Source organism: Rosa chinensis, chromosome 5 (genome assembly GCF_002994745.2).
Source record: "Rosa chinensis cultivar Old Blush chromosome 5, RchiOBHm-V2, whole genome shotgun sequence".
Lineage (NCBI taxonomy): Eukaryota > Viridiplantae > Streptophyta > Magnoliopsida > Rosales > Rosaceae > Rosa > Rosa chinensis.
The window spans coordinates 32,604,610-32,628,843 of record NC_037092.1 but is presented as its reverse complement, the minus strand read 5'-3'; the positions used below and the strand labels follow the sequence as shown (position 1 = coordinate 32,628,843).

At 36.2% G+C, this 24,234-nt stretch overlaps 1 protein-coding gene across 1 annotated transcript; it reads left to right on the top strand.

Moving 5' to 3' along the window:
• The first annotated feature begins 15,663 nt into the window (after positions 1-15,663).
• Positions 15,664-17,996, top strand: LOC112167611 (septum-promoting GTP-binding protein 1). The gene is made up of 6 exons (XM_024304654.2): positions 15,664-16,173; positions 16,266-16,389; positions 16,493-16,589; positions 16,684-16,723; positions 16,926-17,009; positions 17,553-17,996. The coding sequence occupies exons 1-6, from the start codon at positions 15,841-15,843 to the stop codon at positions 17,715-17,717; spliced, it is 843 nt and encodes a 280-aa protein (XP_024160422.1). The 5' UTR covers positions 15,664-15,840; the 3' UTR covers positions 17,718-17,996.
• The last annotated feature ends 6,238 nt before the right edge of the window (positions 17,997-24,234 follow it).

Sequence of the window (24,234 nt, the reverse complement as noted above, 5' to 3'; positions counted from 1 at the left end):
AGTTATTACTCGATCTTCCAACTCAAAACCCTTGAAATCCTTCTTTTAGCAAATTCAAAGAGATTCCAGCAATATATCAAGATCGAGAACCAACCCTCTAATTAATTTTGATGGATGTGAGACCTTGTCACGCCCTGATTTTTTAACAGAATTAAAAATCAATATATAATCCATAATTATACATGCGTGATGGTTCAGCCATCAATGCAAAATACTTGGAAAACTTTTTCCTTTTAACCCAAGTATATACTGATGTCCTGAACCCACAATGTCAATATATACTCGCTACACAGAGTCAAATTACACAAGTTTACAAATTAAATTGCCATAACAAAATAATAAGTAAATGCTCCTCAGAGCTTACTACAAGCGGAAGTCGTAACAACAGTAAAGTCACAAAATTGGCTTCCTACTGTAATGCTACCAGCACGCAACCTCAACTTCAACCACGATTACCCTGACCTGCAGGATTAACCCTTACACTATCGAATAGTGCACCGGGTTGCCACACAACAAATCCGGTAAGCTTATGAAACCTTGTAGGAGTAAACTCAAAACTACAAAGCAGAAATACAATCTTGCCATCACCTCAACCTAAACAACGATATGCACCTACAACCATCAATTTCATATCCTTCCATATCATGCTTACATAAGTCAATTCGTGACTAAAACCTCATGCTCAGATTCTCAACGTAGCATTCAATTACACAAATTCCAATCAAACAAGACTTCCTCAAGCAATGTTCGATACCATTCTAACGCACTACGGCAAATTCCAAAATCACACTCATTTCCTCTCCACTGGAAGCCTTTGTCATCAACATGACATCAAAGGTGAAAATCAATGGATCACCTTCCTATCCTCACCACAGAGTACAATCGTCACTACTATGGCCTTTAAGATAAATAAAACCATCAACAGATAAATCCAAGAAGAAAACAAGGCAATCACAATTCAAAACAAAGTGAAATAATTCATAGTAACCCCTGCTTATAGTTTTAGTTCAGGATGTTACATTAAAACAAACAATTCAAGTCATCAAAATCATCACAACCCCATACTCGAACATTTATAGGTAGCTCCGACCATCCCAGCAGTCCTCTGGATCGTTGTTAACTTAATAACAATTCAACTCCTCTAAAGAGCAGTCATCACACTGATCATCACACAAATTTCACAGGTCATCACACAAATTATGCGGGTCATCACACAGATATTCCTACACAAGCTTTACATGACAATCATCACAAAGATTTATCACACTAATTTCAGTGATTCATTACATAGATATTCCTACACAAGCTTTACATAACAATCATCACAAAGATTTATCACACTGATTTCAATGATTCATTACATAGATATTCCTACACAAGCTTTACATGACAATCATCACAAAGATTTATTACACTGATTTCAACGATTCATTTCACAGATATTCCCACACAAGATACCATATCTTAAATCACCAATTATACTAGACCCATGGTATCTCAACAAATGAAATTCTATTATCACAACTCAATACTTAATTTCATTATTTTCAACGATAACGAACTCAATACGTCCTATGCTACCCATATCACAACAATTGCACTAATACATATATATTTCACGTAAATATATATATATATACACACACATAGTCATCCACTCAGGAATACCACTAATACCGAGTAAAGTCATAGTTAACCTAATAACTCCAAGACAATATGGTAATCATGCTCATAACGAATATCGTGAGATTTACTCACCTCTGAATCCTGCTGCGTCTTCATACGCTAACCAAAATAAGCACAAATCACCGCAATCCGTTAAACACAAATCCGACAAGCACCTAAACACATAGGGTCTCGATTCAGCGCACGAATCACAAAGTGATTAAAGTTCAAAACCTCCGTTTTGAACTAAAATCCCCAAAAGTAACGCCAATCGAGGTGGAATTTCATCTTAGACCAACCAATGTCTCCAGAATACTTCTATGATCGATATATCAAAACCACAAGTCGATCGAACAATCGAATCCACCCAGATTGAATAATCGAATGGTTCGAAACCGTAAAAATCACAACATATACATACGGTCTCCAAAAATTGCATAATATATATTGAAATGCTCGTATCGATGAGTAGATGATAAATAACACAAGAAACAGTCCCTTACAAGGCCGAAATGCCGCCAAAGAGCGCCCCAGGTGGTGGCACAACCACCACCAGCCAAAACTCAAAACCATCAAAATCCAACCGTCCAAAATGTCAAGAACACTAAATAGAACAACTTTAATACCTGGGGTTCAAGCAACTCGGCCTAGATCACCTTCACAAGCCGAGGATCACTGTTCACCTCGAGTTGAACCAATTCCCACGTAAATCGCTCCAAACAACCACCAAGGATCGACAGAAGAGGCTGCTGCGAGCTCCACAAGCTTGGTTTGAAGCCCCACCATCGTCGGAGATCAGAGAACCAATCAGGTCCGACTGCACACGGGTTCGCTGCCTTCCAGCACAGTGCACGGTGCAAATCGTCGCTAGAGGATGCCACAGGGAGGAGCGCACGGTGGAGGTGAAGAAGTTTGTCCTAGTCCGGCCGCTAGAGGTCGCCGGAGCGTGCAGGAAAAGTTAGGTCGGATCGACCGAGTATGGGTCGGGTCAGTTGAAAATCAGGAGAGAGAATGGGGTTTTTCTGGTTTCCGGAAATGGAAAATTTCCAAACATATAAATAATAATTTCTGAAAACGAAAACCCCTATTTATAGAATTTTTCCAATTTTCAATCGCTCATAACTTTCTCATACAAACTCCAATTTTCACGTTCCATATGTCCACGAACTCGTATCGACACACTCTACGACTTTTGTGAAGGAAGTTTTTAGAGAAACCCAACATATAAAAAGTCAACCTTTGCACCCCCCCCCCCCCCCCCCAAAACAAAAAAAAACCATACTTTCCAAATAAAAATTCGTCCGAACCACTTCCGCTCCATCCATGAGCCACGAAACCGTCCAATAACCACTAATTAAATTTCAGAAAATTCACGAAAAATAATAACGAATTTCCGGGGCATCACAGACCTACTCATAAGAGAGAAATATCATGTGATTTTGATTCATTATTCTTCTTGTGGTTGAAGATACAGATAAAAATTAGAGTAACAAATTATTGTATCTCATGTTCAAGGGTGTTTTGGTATAGATAAGGAGGTCAACTTAGCTTTTCAAGTATTCTAAAAAGGAAATTAGAGGTGTACTAAGTATGAGAGGTCTAAATAGCAAATTTGGAGGTCCAATTAGAAAAAACTACCCACTCCTAAAAATAAAAAATAAAAAATAAAAAAAATATCCTTCCCACTCCCTGTTTAAAAAAATTTATATCAATTTGCACACACATAGTGTGTGAGGCCCGTCTAGTTATTATTATTACAAAACAAGTGAGGATCAAACGCCTGACTTAAACTAGTTCTAACCTAATTATCAATTCCCTCTCACCATTTGCCTTAACCCAAGGACCTTTTCCTCGAATAATAATCACTAACAACACAAGATAATGGAGATAGCACGAAGTCAAAAATGAAGGTGAAAAATTAAGTTAGGATTGTCTGCTTCGAATATTTAATTCTCTTCAATATAATCAAATAATAGAAAAGCACAAGATCAGTGTGTTTAATATAAGTACCGCATAGAGTTTTTTTTTTTTTTTATAAGGTTGAACCTCTAATACAACCCAACCCAATTTGGTCGAAAAGGACTACATTTCACATGGTTAATAGAGAAGCATTTAAAGCAGCTAGCGATCTTCTTAATGTCTTGAATGATTGCCTTGAGTCGCCAAGGAGTATCACATTTATCTTGGATGCAGTCAATGACCAACTTGGAGTCTCCTTCCACCATGATTTTCTTGATGTTCTTCTCTTTTGCTTTAATTAGTCATTGTCTTAGAGCAAGTCCTCAATTGTTGAAACAAAGATTTTTCCAACACACTTGGCACCTTCCACAATAGGAACACCATGTTGATATCTAATAATGAAGCCAGTTGATGAAGACGTTGCTTGATTAACCAAACCATCAAAGTTAAGGCTGTCAATGGGTCGTGTTGTGTTGGGTCAAGGTATTTTTTGTGTCACAGGAGACAAACCCAACCCATTTAATAATAGTGTCGAAAATTTAAACTCAAACCCAACCTATTTAAATGGTTTACCCGTTTTCAACCTGCTTAACCCATTTAATAAATAGGTCGTATCGTGTTGGATAAAATAACTCATTTAAGGGTTAACGTTGTACCCCATTTATTAAAAAAAAAAAGGATTAAATATTATTTAGTCCTTAAATTTTTACTGAAAAAAACAATTATGTCCCATGTCCTTCTAATTAACTTTGGATCAACAAGTCCATTATGTTACTTTCCATCCAAAAGCTCCGTTAAATTGCTAACATGACATTCCTTTTGCGCCAATATGTCAATTATACCCTCATTTATTTATTTTTTTAAATTTAGTTTTTTCTCTTCTTTTTTTTTTTGGCAAAAAATCACAAATGGTCACTGAGTTTTCACCTATTCGACACATAAGTCACTGACATTTCAAAAAACCACTTTAACTCACTCACTTTATGCACCGTTTATCATATAACTCACTGCTGTCTATACAATTCTATAAACTTAACACATGATCCATCACGTGCACTTATTGGAGGGGCATTATTGTCCGATCTGGGTCTTACTCACTATTGTACAATATTCCCTCCAAAATGAGTTTAATTTTCCCTCTATATCCATTCCTCTCTCAAAATCTATAAAATCATACATTTATGCCTTAATTACTCTCCTTCATATATTTCATTGAAACCCATGTCTTTAAAACATTTAATTTCTCAACAAGGAATGATGGAAACAAGTTGAAAAAACACACGTTTAGAATGATGATAATGAACTTAATAATGAATTTGCACTTAAACCAAATTGTTGTCTAGTTGTCGAAGCATACAAAAGATAAGAGGTTGAGTAGATAGTAGCAGTTATGAAGCCTAACATCAATTATGATTACAAAAGCTCAACCTTCAATTACAAAATGCAAAGTCATCTAATCCCAGCTTCAACAAGACTATTGCTTAATAGAGCTAAAAAAACAAAAGCATAAAACAATTTAGGTTCATGGCTTCCAATTTGGCTTGCGCTAAGATCTTTCATTTGGTGAAAAGGCTTTGTTGCGCTGAATTCTCATAGGTATTTGCTTCTTTGCTGGTGACTTAGTCCGCATTAGCCTCCCTTTCTCAGAGGATGATCCGATAACACTTGGCTGTGAAGACGATTGAGGATGAGGGTAAACTTGTGACATAGATGGGTTTGTAAAAAGTGGTTGTGATGAAGTAGCTCCCACACTTGAGGGTGTTTGTATATGCACCTGCAAGCATTTTTCATTTGTTTAATTAACCTTCTCTACCATTAATTAAACTTTCAAGCCACATGTATCTCATTACCTCTTCTATCAGTGTGTTCTCAAATGATATATGTGTATGGGCTTGATCTTGCTGCATAGAGGTGGTGGTGTTTGGTTGAACCTAATAAACATAAATTGACATGTTCAGACTTTCAAAACATATTAACATGCACATACAGTATTGGTAATATGCACAAAAGTTCATACATTGTCATCATGTGAAGCTTGATCAACATGCACATCATTTCCATAGTTTTGAGAAGGTGGTGATTCAATCTGCAGTTTCATTTGATCAATTAAAAAAAAAAATTCAACCTGCAGTTTCAAGTTTTAAAAGAAATTATTTTCTTACCCTTGTTTGGGACTGTGCTTCTCTTCTTGCACAAGTTCTGCTATTATGCCCTTTCTTATGGCATCGTCCACATGTAATTCCTTGATAGTAAGCCCTTGGTAACTTCTCAGTTCCAGAAGGTGGCTTAGTGGTTCCAGGAGGTGGTAGACGTTGCTCATCTGCAACAACATAAATAAGTTAGGAATCAGTATGTAAGTGAACTGAAAATTAATAAGTGGTAAAACAAATTACATGGTTCTTTGTTTCTTGAGAATTTAGGCCTTCCAGGTCCTCTAGTGTACTGTGGTGGCAGAATTGGCTTTTCGATAACATCCCATTCTTCAACACCAGGAATTGGGTTTATGGCTGGACCATATGCAAGCATGTATTTTTTTTGCAAATAGGCCACATCCACAAAGTCTTCTGGCTTCAGGCCCTTTGAAAAGATTGCACAAATTGCATGTGGACATGGAAGTCCACTGATATTCCATCTTCTGCAGGTACAATTTCTTTTATTGAGATCTACATCATGAGTGCTTATAACACCTGATTGACATGAGACTCCTCTTCCTTGAATTTGGAACCTATTGTTTGAAGATTCTCTTGGTGCGTACTCATGGCTTCTATCAGCATTTTTCTTCAACAGTTTTGCAATTCTTGGACCGACCTTACTTTTCCATCTAAGCCCTGCACATCTTCTATTTGCCAATCTGATCATGACATTTAGTCTCAAATCTTCCAAAAGTCCTAAAATTGGCATCTTCCTAGCAGGCAAAATTTTTGAATTCCAGCTCTCACAATGATTGTTTAGTAAAACATCACACTTGCAATCTTCTTTGAAGTGTGACCTGCTCCACTGTTCAACAGGCTTGTCTTTTAAAAAATTCCATGCTTTTGTGCTCTTAGCATGAATGGTGTCAATGTTCTTCATGCAATGATACTTAGTTGTTGACCTTGCAGCAGCCCAAAACAAGTCTTTCAGCTCTCCACCAATATTCCCATCTCCTTTGAAGTTGTTATATAAATGCCTTGCACAATGTCTATGCTCTGAATTAGGGAACAACTCCTTTACTGCGTCCAGAATCCCCTTTTGCTTATCACTTGTGAAAACATATGAGTGATCATTGTTTAGGCACAGGTCATCCTTCACAAACTTGAAGAACCATATCCATGCTTCCCTTGTTTCTTTCTCAACAATAGCATAAGCAATAGGATACATGCCATTGTTCCCATCGATGCCAACAACTGTTAGTAATATCCCTTTATGCATTGTCTTCAAATGACATCCATCAACTCCTAGGATTGATCTACAACCTTCCATCCATCCTTTTTTCAATGCTCCAAAACAAATATAAATTCTTTTGAACCTTCTTACATTATCACCTACTAGATCTCCTTCGATCCAAACTGAAGTATTAGGATTTGTCTTCTTTAATATTACTGCATAGGACTCCAAGAGGTTGTATTGGTCCTCAATTGTACCTTCTGCAATAACTGCAGCTCTTCTTTTGGCCCTGTAACACATTTGATACCCAACATGCAATCCAAAATCCCTTTGCACAGCAGATTATATACCTTCCCTTGACCAACTCTTATCAGCAATGAAAGCATCAAGGTATCCCTTAGCTATGAATGGAGCATTGCAATGATATATTTTCCCTTCAACCACACTGCATTCATGTTCTACTTTGAGTGTCTTAATGGAAAATGTACCTGATTGTTTATCCTTTACAGAGGCCCATATCCGAAATGGACAGTCCGGACTTGTTTTGCACACAACTTGGACCCTTTTTGAATCATTGGTAATAAACCGGATTGCTTTTCTAGTCTTCATTGAAAATACCCTAACTGCATCTCTGAAGGCATCTGCATTCGGAAATTCCATACCAAGCTCAAATACTGGGTTTTTCATATCATTTTTTGTGAACTCTTTCCACTTGGACCACCTTTTCTTCTTCTTCCTCTCTCCTTTTTGAATTCTCTCTTCTTCATCCTCACTTGACGTAGAATCAGTCCCGCTATCAAACCTTTCAGAATCTTCACCTTCTCCATCAGATATATCACCAGCAAATCCCATGTCATTGTACTCGTTCACATTTTTAGATCCACCATCAACATTTGATTCAAATAGTACCTCATCATCCTCATCATTAAGTTCCCAATCACTATCTATAACGTCCTCAAAATCTGGATCATCGCTGTCAGATTCTTCACTTTCGTCCACGACTCCTTCTTCAGTATAACTCATCTCCCCTTTAAATCTAGTGTCATATCTGCTTGGTTTTTTTTTTCACCTTACATGCTCTTGCCTCTGGTCTAATTCTCTTACCATTTACACCCACTCCCATTCCAACTTCAGTTGCTTCACTACTTTGCACATTTACAAACCCTTTTGTAAATCCCATGTGCTTCTTATGTTTAGGCCTACCCCCTTTGTTTTTCACCACATTTGCTCGACTTCCCTTTTCAGATCCATTTGTAACCTCTGGGCCATTCGATGTACCAACACCACTGGCATTGAATTTTAATGGTTCCACTTCTTCTAAGTCCTCTACAACATTTCCCATGTACTGTAGGTGATCAACGTCTTTAATAGGCAGAATTCCAGCATCCTCTAGCTCTGCCTCCTCCTTTCTTCTCACACCACCCCCAACAATGTAAATTTCTAAGACCCTACTACTTGGCATAAATTGCAACATGTCTTGAATATCCTTGTCATCACTAATTGGCAATAAGCCTTCTCCATTTACACTTCCAGGTAACTTGAATCAATAAGCGATTGGAGGATGTCTGTACCCCAAGTCTTCAGCAAAACAATTCAGACAAGTCCATGAAATCTTATCAGTCTCCATTTTGTCCACATAAGCCACCTCTCCTCCCTTGTAAAACCTATTACCACTTCCCAACCTATAAAACCTCCCCCCATGGTGAAATGCAATTGTGAACCAATTAGGTTCTGCAAATAAGATACCAAACCATAATCTCAGTGACAAACATATTTGATCGCAATCTCCATGACAGAAATTTCAGGAAAAAAAAAAACAGTAACAAACAAATTGATCATTGTTCAGAGATTTTTCATATCGAAACAGAGTAGCAAAGGTAACAGTAGAATACATGGATTTGAACTGTACGTTTTCTTTATTTTTCAAGAACAGAGGAACTTGGTTTGTGGACTTTCTTATATGATTTCATGGAAGTTCTAATATCAAAAGATGCACTCATTCTCAATTGAATTAAACTAATCTCCATACTAAGATTTCATTATACAAATCCCTTAAATGTCTGCACTAATAAACTTATCAATAGGTGGAATAAACAAAACCCTATAGACAAATCCCAATTTCAGTAAACCCAATCCCAATTACAATAAACAAACCCCATTCCCTCCCCCCAAATTTCCATAAACAAAACAACAAACCACAAGTTATACTAAAGCTTTATTTAAAAACCCTCGTTTCAATCCCAATTTCAATCTTCATAATTTAAAAACCCTAACTCCATTTCTGGACCACTTTTATGGACTAAAAACAAAAAAATCGATAACCCAACCCATCATCGGCGTAAATACCCTAAAAGTGATATCACTTATTGAAGGGGAAGATTCAATTACCATGAGGTGTTGGTGGCTCTCCATCAAGTCTGAAATATCTCCATTTATTTGAAATCTCTGACATCTATGCTCATTCAAATTCTCAATGAGAACTCTTGATTTTGTGTCTTCGTCCCTCCCTCTCTCTCTTTCTCGCTCTAGAACTGAATTGATGGACTGTGGAGTCGAGGTTTGAAAGCAATGGTGAGAGAGATGGGTCGAATGAAAAACAACGTTCTAAATTAGGGATTGGTATCCAAAACCCTTTTTTCATAACTGATTGGACCAAAATGACCTTGGAAATAACGTCCTTTAACGATTGAGTAGACGACGTTAGCATCGAGTGAGTTATATGATAAACGGTGCATAAAGTGAGTGAGTTAAAGTGGTTTTTTAAAATGTCAGTGAGTTAAGTGTCGAATGGGTGAAAACTCGGTGACCATTTGTGAGTTTTTGCCTTTTTTTTTTCCCTGTTTATCTCTTCTTCTTCTTCTTCTTTTTTAATCGTGGAAATTGCTATCTCCTCTTCCCAGTCTTTGCCGAACCCTAAGTTGTTCCCCTCTTCTTCTTCTTTAGGCCGCATCTACTTCGCCGCTCCCAAAAGTCGCATCTAGAGGAAGACAAAGCATCGGCCTCCACCATGGTGAAGACAATGACTATAATCTGAGCCAAAATAGGGTTGGCACAGATATGATTGGTCCCATTCAATCCACCAAGGTACACATTATAACAAGTTCTCACAATACTCACTAAGCAATCCCCTCTGATAGCCACTAACGACGATCTAATGGTGGCGAGCAGAAGTTTGAGGATGCGCTAGATTGCCTCGTCACCAAGCCAGCCGCACTTGCAGATGGAGTAGATGATCTTGAAGAGTACGAACTTGGGTGCGGTAGTGTCGATCTTGCCGTGGAAGAGACTGAGGGAGAAGAGCTTGAAGGCGGAACTCAACGACCTTGGCATGGGCGGAGTCGATGGCAAGGACGGCCTCGGCGTCGGCGAAGAGGAATTTGATGATGGGGGAGTTGGGGTCTTTGAGGGGAGATTCAGAGAAGGAGTTGAGCTTGTTGAGGGTGGATTCGCAGGCGGATACCAAATGGGAATGCTTGCGCCAGGCAGCGTTCTTGATGATTTTTTCGAGGGATTGACATTTTTGAGTTGGGCAATGAAGAAAGACAGCTCCACACCAATGATTGTCTTGACAAACAAGAAATTCAACATCTAGATGTAAATTTAAAGTGTTCTAGATTGTAAAGATTTGGTCTTTTTTATTGCGAGTGCTAATTTTACTGTAGGTGTTTCATTTTCAATACAAAAGGGGACTGAAATTTCTGATGACGCAATAGGGCCTAAGTTTCTGAGCAAGTTGTTGAGTGGCTACGCAGTCTTGGTTTAGAGAAGTATGAGGAAGTTTTTGTGAGAGAAGAGATTGATTGGGATGGTCTATAGTGGCTCACAAAAGAGGTAGTGAACTTAACATATACTGAGATACTTACTTTGTTGTTGGATTGAATTTGTCTTTTTGATTGATTTGTTTTGACTTTGTAAGATTTGTTTAACATTGGCATTGCGGCACTTGGACTGCGTGAGAAGATTGTGCATGCACTCGCACAACTTGGAGAAGGGACTAGCAATGGAATTGAAGCACAAACTTCAAAACCAAGAAAAAGGAGTGCCAATGGGACCAAGGTGCTCGATGATGCATCGGAAGAAGAAGAGATAAACAGGGAAAAAAAAAACAAAGAGGAAAAATTAAATTAAAAAGAAGTAAGTGAGGGTATAATAGACATTTTGGGGCGAAATGAATGTCACGTCAGTAACTTAACGAAGCTTTTGAATGAAAAGTAATTGAATGGACCTATTAGTCTAAAATTGAGAGTACAAATATTAAATATATGAAATTAAAAGGACAGTGACTAAAATGTTTTCTTAGTAAAAGTTCAAGGACTAAACAATATTTAATCCTTAAAAAAAATTAGATAAACTAATTAAATTCACTAAATACTCCACAACAAAATAATTATATAATTCATGAATAATTAAATCAAAGAATGATGAAAGAAAATATTTCAAGTTCACCAATCCAATAATAATAAATGGGTTATACGGATTCACTTCGTGTTGGTGGGTTGCTTGCGGCCAACCCGTTTATTAAATAGGTCATGAGAAGTTGACCCGCGATTGACCCGCTTTTTAATTGTGCAGGTTCAACCCATTTTATTTCATGCGGTTTTCGAATCGTGTTATCAAGTCGTGTCAGAATTGCCAACCCTAAGCAAAGTTGATTTTGTAATTATCAAGCCGTGGGAGATGCCATTTAATGATGGCATGTTGGTTTTTGTTTGTTTATCCCCCACAATCAGAGTTGTGACTCCTATATAAATTCCAATAGGTAGAAGCAACATGAACTACACTAAGAGTAACTCCAACAGTTTTTCTATAATTTTTGTATTATAGGAAAGCAAAAGTCAAAACTTTAGCCTCTTTTTCTTCTCCAACTCCAACAGATTCCCTATTTTACAAAAATCTTCATATTCTTTCTTCAAATTTTAGAGTTTGCTGTAAATATAGGGAATTTGGTTTTCTCTTTCCTCACTTTCCCTAAAATATGGATAGTTATAGGGAATCTGTTGGAGCAAAGTAGAGAAAAATCAAACTATAGGGAATCTGTTGGAGTTACTCTAAGAGGATCAGTGTAGCTAACATTCCTAAAAATTAAATCATTTATGCCTTTCCAAATCTACCAACATAACATGAGTATTTTTGGCAAATGAATCTTGATCATAAGGTTTATTGATAAACAAATTTTATGAGATTTGTGAAAATACCAGCATTCCAATCAGTAATGTCAATTAGACCTGCAAATCTTCAGATAGCCATAGTAACATCACAAGAGCCAAAAGTATGATTTGCAGTTTCATTGTCATTTTTGCATAAGGGGCAAACATTATCATTTAGCAAACTAAAGCTAGTTAATCTATCCCTAGTTTTAAGTCTTCCTCTTATGATGAGCATCCAGCTAAAAATTTTGACTTTAGGAGGTATACTAAGCCTCCACATTTTCCTTAAGAGATCAGCATTATGATGATCAATTTGATCCTTTCCTTGTAGCCAAGTGGCAGTTTTGATAGAAAATCAACAATTTGAAGTCGGGCCCTAAATGAGTTCATCTTCCTGATCATAAAAAGGGATGGGGATACTAATTTGATCAACAATATCATGGTAAAAAGAAAAAAAGAAGAAGCTAATTTATGTTTATTCTAATTGTTTCCAATCAAGTAGTTAAAAATAGTCTCATTCAAGTTAATATTATCTTTTTTAGAGTCTGAGAGAAGGTTTACCGGAGGAAAGGGAAAACCCAATTGAAGGTCCATAAGTTGATGCTTTTTCCATTTCTAATGATCTATCTCATTCCTTGAGCTACTTCCCTGCAATCTAAAACATCTCATTCCAAGCTAAGGAGTTAAGAGAAAACTTGAAAGAAACTATTTTTCCTTAAGTATTTTTTTCTCATTATTTGAACCCACCAATTATTTGGTTAAGTCATAATTTTTCAACCAAGTTAGCAATGGCTACCTAATTAACTGCATAGAGCTGCTATCTATATCTATACTTTTATTAAGACAAGAGGGTTTGTTAGTCAAAATAAAAAATTTTGACAGAAATGACTCTAGAAAATTAAAAAACTTTGCAAATTAATTAAATCATAAGAACAATTATAATATTTATAAAATATTATTTTATTAAAAAAATAAACAAAAAAAAAGAATCCATAACTCATTTTTCTCTCCCATTATCCAGATTTTCACGTTATCTCTAATGTTTTTTTTTTGTTGGCTAGAATTATCTCTAATGTTATCTCTAATGTTTTCTACCTACTATTGAGGTTGAGTATAGAGACCAGTTTCAAGGGTCCATGACTGAATTTAATAACTTGTTGGCAGCATCATGCATCCATCATCATTCATACTACCCTTTTTCCTTCTCTTTTGATGTGTCAACACGTGTTGTGGTTGAGCATCAATGTCTGGCACGGAAATACCAAAACACCAAATCATACTTCTTTTCCTCTCTTTTGCTTTTCCCTCTTTCAAAATCTGTTCCTTGTTATTTTTTTGTTGACAGAATCTGTTCCTATGTTTGGTTGATGTTGAATTGTTAACTACCTTGCATGATTTAATCATTCAATGCTAACAATACCCTTAAACAATCTCCAAACTATACCAGATATATGGTGGGGTACTAGTTTTTCATACTCCAACTCCATGATTAAAAATTTGGGTTTGGTGGGGTGTACAGTGGAACAATGTAGATGGTTAGGAGGTTCTATAGAGCGAGGTCCATACACATAAGACCTCTCTATATAGTGACTTCCCCACCAAATGGATGCTGATTAAACTTATCAATTGGACAAATGGAAGGACGGTGACCATCGACCACTACAACCCCTTTCAGCATCATCTTGAAAAGAGAGAAAAATTAAACTAAAAAAATGTGCATTTCTACCTAATTTTCTTTGGTTTGGTGTGCATAGTCAAATTTGACCTCTGTTAACATTAAATTAGATGGGCAAAACCTTAGAATGTCCATAATCATCAACTCGATTGCGAGTACCATCATCATCTTGTTACAACAAAACTAACTTCAACTTTACTAGCAAAGAGATGCATGGCTTCTTTAACAAATATACATATATCTATATAATTATTGAGAGAATTTATAACTTCTTCCTACATTACCCTTTTCACATACAACTAAATACTAATTTGTCTAGCATCTATATTATCTTTAACTAAATCAAATGCACAACCTAACAAATCAAAACTTCTATCTCAAAAAACTTTGACTTTTTTAGTAGTAAACAACCTACTTACCTACGTGTTATTATTTAGATACATATCCCTTCGCTAATGTTGCACTTTCCATTATCCATATGAGTTTAATCTCAAAATTTCTAAGTGAAATTTCATTGCTAATGGGCCACAAATGAAATGCTAGAGTTTCTAGACTAATACAAGGGGCTATTGGTTAAGCACAACTAATTGCACCTTTAGAACACAGAAGAAAAAAAAAACGAAGATATTTTCCTTCTCATTTTCCTTACTTCCATTAGGTCATGACTGTTACATGCTTTAATAATCGTTAAGAGAAAAATCATATTTTAGAACATTACATTCATACATAATGTTTTTGACCTTATTGAAAAATATAATATGAATCACCGAAAGTAGAGTAGAGGAGAAGGCACGATACCATCATACCAAGCAATCAAATGACCAATAGAAAGTAATTCCTTTTAGTTATTTTATCAGATTCTCTTGCTAGTGAAAGAAGAAAAAGAGTGGGGTTTTTGAGTCATTGTGATGGGATTCAAGGGTTTTTCCTTTATTCCAAAAGGCTGAAATTCCTCTGATCTAGATCTACCAATCAAAGTGGCACAGCAATTTCTAATTGCTTGTGTCAGGAATCATGCCATCCATGGATTAGCTAGTTCAGACAAAACCAATTAATTAGCTAATTAGCTTTTACGGCAGGAAATGTTACTGTGATGATCACTATATTATTAATCCAAAATGTTGATAATTTCATTTCATGTAGTGAACCAATGGATCATTTCTTGGGAAAACTATAATTATATGAAAATATTTTTGGAAACACAGGATATTACAAATTTATCAGGCTAAGAAAAGTCATTCGCACAAACTTGTAGATGCATAACAATTATCGAAAACAAATCTTCACTGATCGTTTTGGCATCACACATCTAAAAAGCTTGGCAAAGTCAATTAGTTTTTCATTTTTCCTAATCTAATTTCGGCTTTTCTTTTTGGAAAGAAAGAAAACTTCACTCTTGGTAACAAGAATGCTAAAACTGTATCAGATAGTTTTTTTTTTTTTTTTTTTGAAAAAAAAGATTGGTGCAGCAGTCCTCATGCTTTGTCTAAAATTATATCACATAGTTCTCTACTCTATGTTTCACACCCTACACTTTGCAGATCGCATAGTCGCATATTATATATCGCAAAGGTCAGATTCTCGATTCTCTTATCTAAAACACAGCCTATTACAATAAGCAGCTTTCCGTTTGGTGCTCTGTGCATGTCCACAAAGTTTTATTCCTTTTAGAAAATGTGTTTATAATTAAAACCCTAATCCCCCCGAAACACTGAGAACGACTTGTCCTTTTCTCACGAAGTTACCAGACTACCCGCCACGCCATGCAATTGACGGAAACACCCTTGTATCGAAGTATTCAAGAAGCCGGCATTTTGGACTGTTTGGGAATCAGGCCCAAATAAAATACCGGTCAACTGTCCCTCCCTCCATACTAGCGAAGCTTAGCTACTCAGTCGCCTTCGGACCTTTCCTAGCATTGGGTATTGGGTTAGTTAAAAACCTCTTCACGTATCTAAAACCAAAGACCAAACACAAAAACATTGAAGCTAGCTATGAAAAAATTACAGCAGCCTAATCTGAGTTTCCATGGCCAGAAGTATACGTGAAGCTATTGCAAAGATGACGCAACTGGTTTGCCGGAAAATAGTTCACATAAACTTCCGGTGGAGTGTTCTAGACAGGGTTTCGATTATCCGGGAGTTTTTCCGGTTCATTTGGGATAAAATTCTTGTCTGTTCGGTCGGGAGGCAAAGAATCCGGTACCGGAGATTGACAAGAGGAGAGTCTTCGTCGCCGCCGCCGGAGGCCATAGAAGCGGCTTTGCCGACGACGAGTAGTTATGAGTGTACGGATGAGGATTTGGTGAGGTTGAAGATCAGTTTGTTGGGTGATTGCCAGATTGGAAAGACAAGCTTTATGGTAATCAATTAATTAGTTTCTTGGTTTAATTAGTTTAGTTATTTTGGCTACTGGTGAACTTGAATTAATTGTGTTTCCTTTTGCTGTTGAAGATTAAATATGTTGGGGATGAGCAAGAAGAACAAAGATGTTTGGAGATGACAGGAGTGAGTTTAATGGATAAAACATTGATGGTTCAAGGTGCTCGGATTTCCTGTAGTCTTTGGGACGTTGGAGGTATGCGCATATATACAAATGTTTTCTTGTCAAACAGTCTGACATAACGAAAGTATAACTTGTTGATTAATGTGTTCATCATGCTGTGAATCAATGGCTGTAGGCGATAGGAGTTCGCTGGATCATGTTCCGATTGCCTGTAAAGATGCAGTGGCGATTCTGTTCATGTTTGATCTTACTAGTCGGTGTACGCTCAATAGGTCTGTTCATAATTTTTGAGCGAAAATGTACAGGTTCATTATGTCCATGGTTAAATATACTAATGAGATTTGGTGCTTTTTTGTGAATTTTCAGTGTCGTTGGATGGTACAGTGAAGCAAGAAAATGGAATCAGGTACTAAAAATTACTGCAAATTTGGAAATCAATTACTAGTAAATCCCATCATTAATTCCTTATCATTTTCAGTAGTTAATGATGATAAAAGTTTGAAGTGAATATGATGCTTGGCCCAGTAAAGGGATCCTATTAATGCGCGTTGATCACTTTCGTCCCATAGAACATGACTGAGTTGTTGCTGTCTGTCCTCAACTTGCAGACTGCAATTCCCATACTAATTGGGACAAAATTTGATGATTTTGTGAGACTTCCTCCAGATCTGCAATGGACAATTATTACCCAGGTAAACACATTAGCTGCTTTAACCAGTGCTAATAATTCAATAATTCTGTTACTTGTTAAAAGCAAATGAGTTCCTGAGTACAGCTCGTATATGGAAAAATTAAAATGCTAGGAGGTCAAAACAAAATCCCAAAATTTTTGGATCCTAAAGATGTATACTGTTTCATTTGGTCATATCCCAAATCTCCGGCAAAGTCTTAGGTTATGAATCTCCTCATCGTGCTAGTGATTCAGTAATTTCTTACTCACATTTTCTCATCGAAATAATAAGACAGATTGTGTGACACTGTTTGTTTGTTTTTGTTTTGTTTTTTTTTAAATTAGAATCAGTCTAGATCTATTATTTGGGACCAAAGTCTTATGAAGACCATGGAGTCAATTCTGACAACAACATATGCTTCTTCGTCTTCCTCTTCTTCTTCTTTTTTTCTCTCTCTCTCCGCGTGAATAAGGATAAAGCATGACTGCATGAGAGCCACTTGCGCACTAAAAGTTGCAGAAAATTACATATAACTAATGAAACTGTGATCGTATTTATATGCAGGCGAGGGCTTACGCAAAAGCTATGAAGGCGACCCTTTTCTTCTCAAGTGCAACCCACAACATCAATGTGAACAAGATCTTCAAATTCATCTTGGCCAAGCTATTTAACTTGCCATGGAAGGTAGAGAGAAATTTGAATATTGGGGAGCCCATCATCGATTATTAGAAAACTCTCGACTTTTCTGTTCACTGGATTCCATTTGTACATAGCTGAGAAAAAAGAAACGAAAAATAAACCAAAAGAAAGAAAGCAAAAAGAAAAAGAAAAAGAAAAAGAGAAAGGAAGATTTTTCAATATTCCAAGGAATAATTGACCCAACGACAACCCCTATTTTTTTTTTCTTTTGGCCTAGAGCTCACCCCTATCTTGCTATTTCATATTGATTACACAGTACTGTTTGGAAGAACAAAATGTTTCATTGGAACAATTTCTTTTCTTCTTCTAGTGAGGTTGTTTGCCATTTGTCAAGCAATTGTTAATTAATTAGAACAAAAGAAAGGTGGTGTTAATTTGATGGATGTGGCACGTATTGAGTTGGGAAAATGCACATGATAAATGGAAGACTGATTTTACTGGGAAATTTTATCCTTTACTGACATTCGGTATAAAATCAAAACATATACATTTATTTTTTGAATGGGACATAAACATTTACATATACATTTATTATATATAAACAGTATGTACTTCTCACTCTCTTTGTATATTATAGAGAAATTTTCTTGCGACCAACGAATTACTGCAATAAAATTATTCAAAATCCCAAGTGATACAAAATCAACAATGAATTCTAATATGCAACGTCAACCAGTTCTGCTTCTTAGAATTTTCAAGTTTCAATTATGTCACAAAGCTACCATTTAATTTCGGCCCCTTTCACAATTTTTTAAAAGGGGCAATATTAAGGAGCAAATATAGGCAAGGCTTGCTCTATGCGGGACTAAGCAATGAAGTCCACTCATTTTGCATTATAAATACATATATACCCTCACCCAACCCCTACAAATGCATCTCATTAGCTAGCCTTACATAGGGCAGCCCTACCCAAGTTCTACTACACGGTACACAGAGGGGACCTTTGCAGAGAGGAACGAACTTCAAAAAATACAGGGGAACAACAGTACAACACCTAATGCTAACAACAACACCTAACGCTACAACAGCAAGAGCATACAAAGTGAAACACCTGTCTACCCAATCTGTGCAGTAGAGCCTATTATAGATGTGCTTTATATTCCATCGTCGCAATGGTCTATCTTTTGGAAAATTTGGTCGATGAATGTTATTTTTATAACTAAATTTTACCTTTTATAAAATCTCAAAAAGACAATATATTATTAACAAATAATAATTATAATGTTATTGTCATAATCGATTAAAATAATAAGAATTATAAAAGCAAGAATAAGGAACACTCTAGATCGAATATGTATGAACTCACTAGAGAAATAGCTACGGAGAGGACTATAGGATAATGAATTTCATTGTGTGTGTAAGACCAAGAAGTGATATGTATATATAGTAGATAAAAAGGCTTAGAGATAGAGTTTTTCTATTAAAACCTCTAAATTTACTTACTTGACCTCTATGCTTTTTACATCTCTTATCAAATTTTCAAATATTAAATTTACTCACTAAACCTCACTAAATTTCCTCAAATAACCTCACTCATATAATTTGCAAACAAATTATTATCTTTAAAATAAAAAATTTAGTCATTTCAATGATTTAATCACTCTATAAATCTTAACTAAATATACATTTCTTAATCAAACTTGAGTTTCAAAAATTAATGTCTAATCAATAAGAAAATGCCATGAACTATTATGTTTTTTTCTTTCTATTTTATCTGTGCAACAAAAAAAAAAAAAAAAAATTTTATTCTAAAAAAAAATCATTTGTTTTTTTTTCTGTATTTTTGGTTCCACATGATTAATTATTTAAATATTTTTAGTTTTTTTTTTAATAGTTTATTTTTATTTTTTAAATGGATTGACTTAGATTTAGGTCATAAATCATAAGAGGATATATTTTTTTTTCCCTCACCAATATGCGTTCAACATATATATCATACATTTTTATGTCTCATGATCTTAATCATATTTTTAATTCTTATTAAATATATATGAGTGAAATTGGAAAATGAAAATAGATAAGGAAAATACTAAGAAATACAATCTAATATTATTGAATTGGAAAGTCTGCATAAAATAATTATAATATTTGTTGGTATAATTATTGCCTTAATTAGGGCTGCCACTTGGTTTGGTAATTACCAAACCGACCGAATACCAACCGATGTTTTAGGTTTGGTAAACCGACTTTTTGGTAACCGAGACCGATAAAACAGTATCGAAAATTACCAAAAAAGTTGGTTTGGTTTTGGTAAATACCGAATTTACCAATTATCTAAATATTAGATTTATATACTACAGTTTTCAATACATATACATGTATATTAAGAAATAAACATAAAAACTTTTATAATGGTATGAACATTACTACATATACTACATTAATAGTACATGTATTTTAAGTAACCTAGTCAAAGATGGTTAAATAACCTAGTTGTATTGCAAATTGCTAAAACTTGATGTCATATATACAAAAGAAAGCTATAATTAGTAGATGAATACAAAGTTTATGACTATAAAATTCAAATGTTCATTCTAATTTATATTATAAAGAATTAGTTGTTCTAAAGTTGGTAATACCGAAAATCAAAATACCGAATTTGGTAGATATAATTAAAAACCGAAAATTTTGGTTGGTAATTAGTAGCTCAGTTTTGAAACCGAAAGCTTTGGTTTTGAAGTTGGTAATACCTATAACCGATTCGAACCGACCGAGTGACAGCCCTATCCTTAATAGTCATTTTAAAATAGGTTATATATGTCATTTAATAATTCATAATAGAGTGAGGTCAAGTGAGCAGATTTGGAGGCCCCAATAGAAACTCTCATGCAAATTTAATAAGATAATTATTGGAATATTGTAACTCTCGTAATAACCTTAATATGCTCTAATTATGAGCATAATAAATTAGTAACATTTTAGAATAAATATACAATAAAAAGTTTTTCAATGAATTGAGAGTTACACAAAGTATTTTGAAATATCAAATTAAAATTTCCAACATCTTTTCTTATCCTTCAGCCCTCTCTCAACCTTTGTAAGATTGTTCCAGAGTTGCCCTATTTTGTTGCTATTGGCTCTCTCTTGACCATGATAAAGAGACTTTAAACTGGCATAGTGCTCAACGAATAATTTTGTGGTATACATCACAAAATTCAAAACTGGAAACGGGAGCCGATTTCATATGATAAGATCTGCATAATTTTCCTCTTACTCAATTAAAAAACGAGTCAAATAGAAAATAACAATGAAATAAAAAGAGATTTAATCCAGATTGGGGTGCAAGAAATGTAAAAGGCTCATAGGCTCATAGCGCCTAGCTGCCACACTTACTCGCAATAAGAAAAATAGTAATGCTAAAGTTACTACATCGATTAATGATCACTTAATGAGCAGTTTTTAAAGTACTATATATAGGTGTGTGACAAATGAATCGAAATTAAATGCATTATTATTACAAAAACTTAATTTAGCAAACACCTAAAAAACTATGGGAAAATGATCATTCACCCAATTTCAACAACAAAATTGCCCACTTGCTCCACTAACAATTTTTTAACCTCATTTACCCAAAACAATCTAAGGGATTATTGCCCTACTACCCAATTAATTCTTTTTTTATTTTTATTTATTTTTGGGATTTTTTTGCCTTCTCATTCTTTCTCACTTAGAGAGAAAAGTCATCCTCCACCTTGCTGTGCTCCGGTGACCAGTGGCCGGCCGTGGACTCCGGCGACCGGCGACCGTTCACTGGAATCCGGCTACAGGACTGGTGACCGGATTCCGGCGTCTGAATTTATTGCCTCCTAATAATACCCAGTAACCATATTATTGCCCCCCAGTAATCATATTATTGCCCCTCAATACTCATATTATTGCCTCTCAATAATCATATTATTGTAGTCCAGTGAATTGTATAAACTCTCAAAACCAAAATGAATACACTACAGGCACAATTGATCAATTTATAATCATATTATTGCCCCCCAATAATCATATTATTTCCCTCCAATAATCATATTTTTGCCCTCAAGTGAACCAAAATGAATACAGTAAAGACACAATTGATCAATTTATATGTTCAATTGTACACGTTCACTTTTTTTTTCCTTCCCCATTCTCAGAGCTCACAGTATACAAAAAAAAAAAGTGCTCTGGGCACCAGATCAGATCGACCGGAGCCGCTTCACCTATACTCTTCCAGAGCCCAGCAATTTTGCAACACGGCGTTCATTCCCTTGGCTCTGAAGGTGCATGATCCACATGATAGCTTCTTCAAACCTTGGAGTTCTTTGTGGATGCTAGCATGCCTGCGTCGGTCAAATCGCGACACGCGCGGAGCTTCAGGTTGGTGAGGTTCCGACAGCGCAGCGGGATGGGAACTTCAGATTGGTAATCGGTGATTGAGGGTGGTTGGCACCATATCACTGATTGGCAACAGATCGGTGATTGGCACCAGAACGGTGATCGGCGATTGACGGTGGGCTTAAGGTCGATGAAGATGGGGCTTGGGATGTGCTTGCCGGCGCCGGGCTCGAGGTCGACGAAGAAGGTGTTGAAGGCGTGGTCGCCACTGCTAGCCGGAGAGAGAGAGAGAGAGAGAGAGAGAGAGAGAGAGAGAGAGAGAGAGAGAGAGAGAGAGAGAGAGTCCGTAGGAGAGAGAGTCTGAGAGGAGAGAGATCTGTGAGTTTCAATTTGATTAATAAGGGCAGAACTGTCAGTAGATGTTGAATTGGGTAAATGGGGGTTAGAAAACTCTTAGTGGAGTAAATGAGCAATTTTTAAGCTGAAATTAGGTGTGGTCATGGCCCCTAAAACTATCTATATATGTTTAAAGTGGGTCACAAAAAATGTTTATAAATCAATGACTTAAGATAAGACATGCTCCACCTAAAGGACAGTTTTTAAAAAGCTGTGAAGGACAAATGAATCTGACTGCTGAAAATAAATGCACAGTTTTAAGTTATTATAATTTCGGAAATGTAGTTTGAGATCCAAACGCCGTTTTCGGTTTGAGGAAAGTTAGTTTGGCAGAGAAGATTGTTTGTAGATTATCCAAAAAGAGTGGGCAGTCCCTACAACTGGGAATGCGTTACACCAGTTAGGGCAAAAGATTAAGGGTGCTGGGGCAAGATTGATGGAGTGGCACCACAAGGATTTCAATTAACAGAGGACTGAGATGAAAGTTGGTAGAGAAGATTGTTTGCAGATTATCCAAAAAGAGTGGGCAGTCCCTACAACTGGGAATGAGTTATAGCAGTTAGGGCAAAAGATTAGGGGTGCTGGGGCAAGATTGATGGAGTGGCACCACAAGGATTTCAATCAACAGAGGACTGAGATGAAAGTACTACAAGAGAAACTTAATGACCTTATGAGGCAGCCCTATTCCCTACAGCTCTATGAAGAGCAAAGAAGCTTGCATACACGATATAGTCAGTTATTCACTTTACAAGAGAAGTACTGGAGACAACGTACGTTCCCATGCATTATGGCTAAAGGAAGGTGACCGGAACTCAGCTTACTTTCATAAGAAAGATAGTAATTGTAGAAGTAGAAACACTATCAAGGGTTTAATGGATGAGCATGGAACCTGGCAATCTGACTCACTAAAATACAGTGTTTGCTCATGTTACATTTCAAGCAAATCTTATCTGCTGAACATGGAAACCAATAAGCAATTGATACTGTGGTGCAGGTAACTCCTTGCAAGGTAACACAATAGATGAATGAGGCTCTTCTTGACCGGTATACTGATGAAGAAATTAAAACTGCTCTATTCCAAATGCATCTTTCCAAGAGCCTAGGACCAGATGGAAAGTCACCCTTTTTCTTTCAAAAATATTAGAATGTGGTAAGTCAAGATGTTTGCTGAGTAGTGAGAAATCTTCTTGAAAAAGGTGAGATGTGGCTTGAATCCAACTTCACACACTTGTGTTTGATACCAAAAATTAAGGACCCTAAAGATGCTGCACACTTTATTAGAATGTGGTAAGTCAAGATGTTTGCTGAGTAGTGAGAAATCTTCTTGAAAAAGGTGAGATGTGGCTTGAATCCAACTTCACACACTTGTGTTTGATACCAAAAATTAAGGACCCTAAAGATGCTGCACACTTTAGGCCTATTGCACTTTGTAATGTTGTTTGCAGAATTAGCTCTAAGGGTTTGGCAAACAGACTGAAGCTATGGCTTCCTGAAATTGTGTCTCCCTTTCAGAGTGCATATGTGCTGGGTAGGTTGATTTTTGACAACACTCTAGTAGCAACTGAGGTAGCCTATTTTATGTACAAGTTAAGGCAGCAAGAAACATGTTTCTTCTCCTTGAAGCTGGATATAAGTAAGGCTTATGATAGGTTGGATTGGTCTTTTATCTTGGCTATTCTAACAAAACTTGGTTTTGTACCTCATTGGATTCAAATTGTAATGAAGTGTGTTACAACTGTTAGCTACTCCATACTTGTCCAGGGTGAGCCAACTCCACAAATTATTCCAACCAAAGGCATTAGACAGGGTGACCTTTTGTCACCTTACCTGTTTATCTTATGTAGTG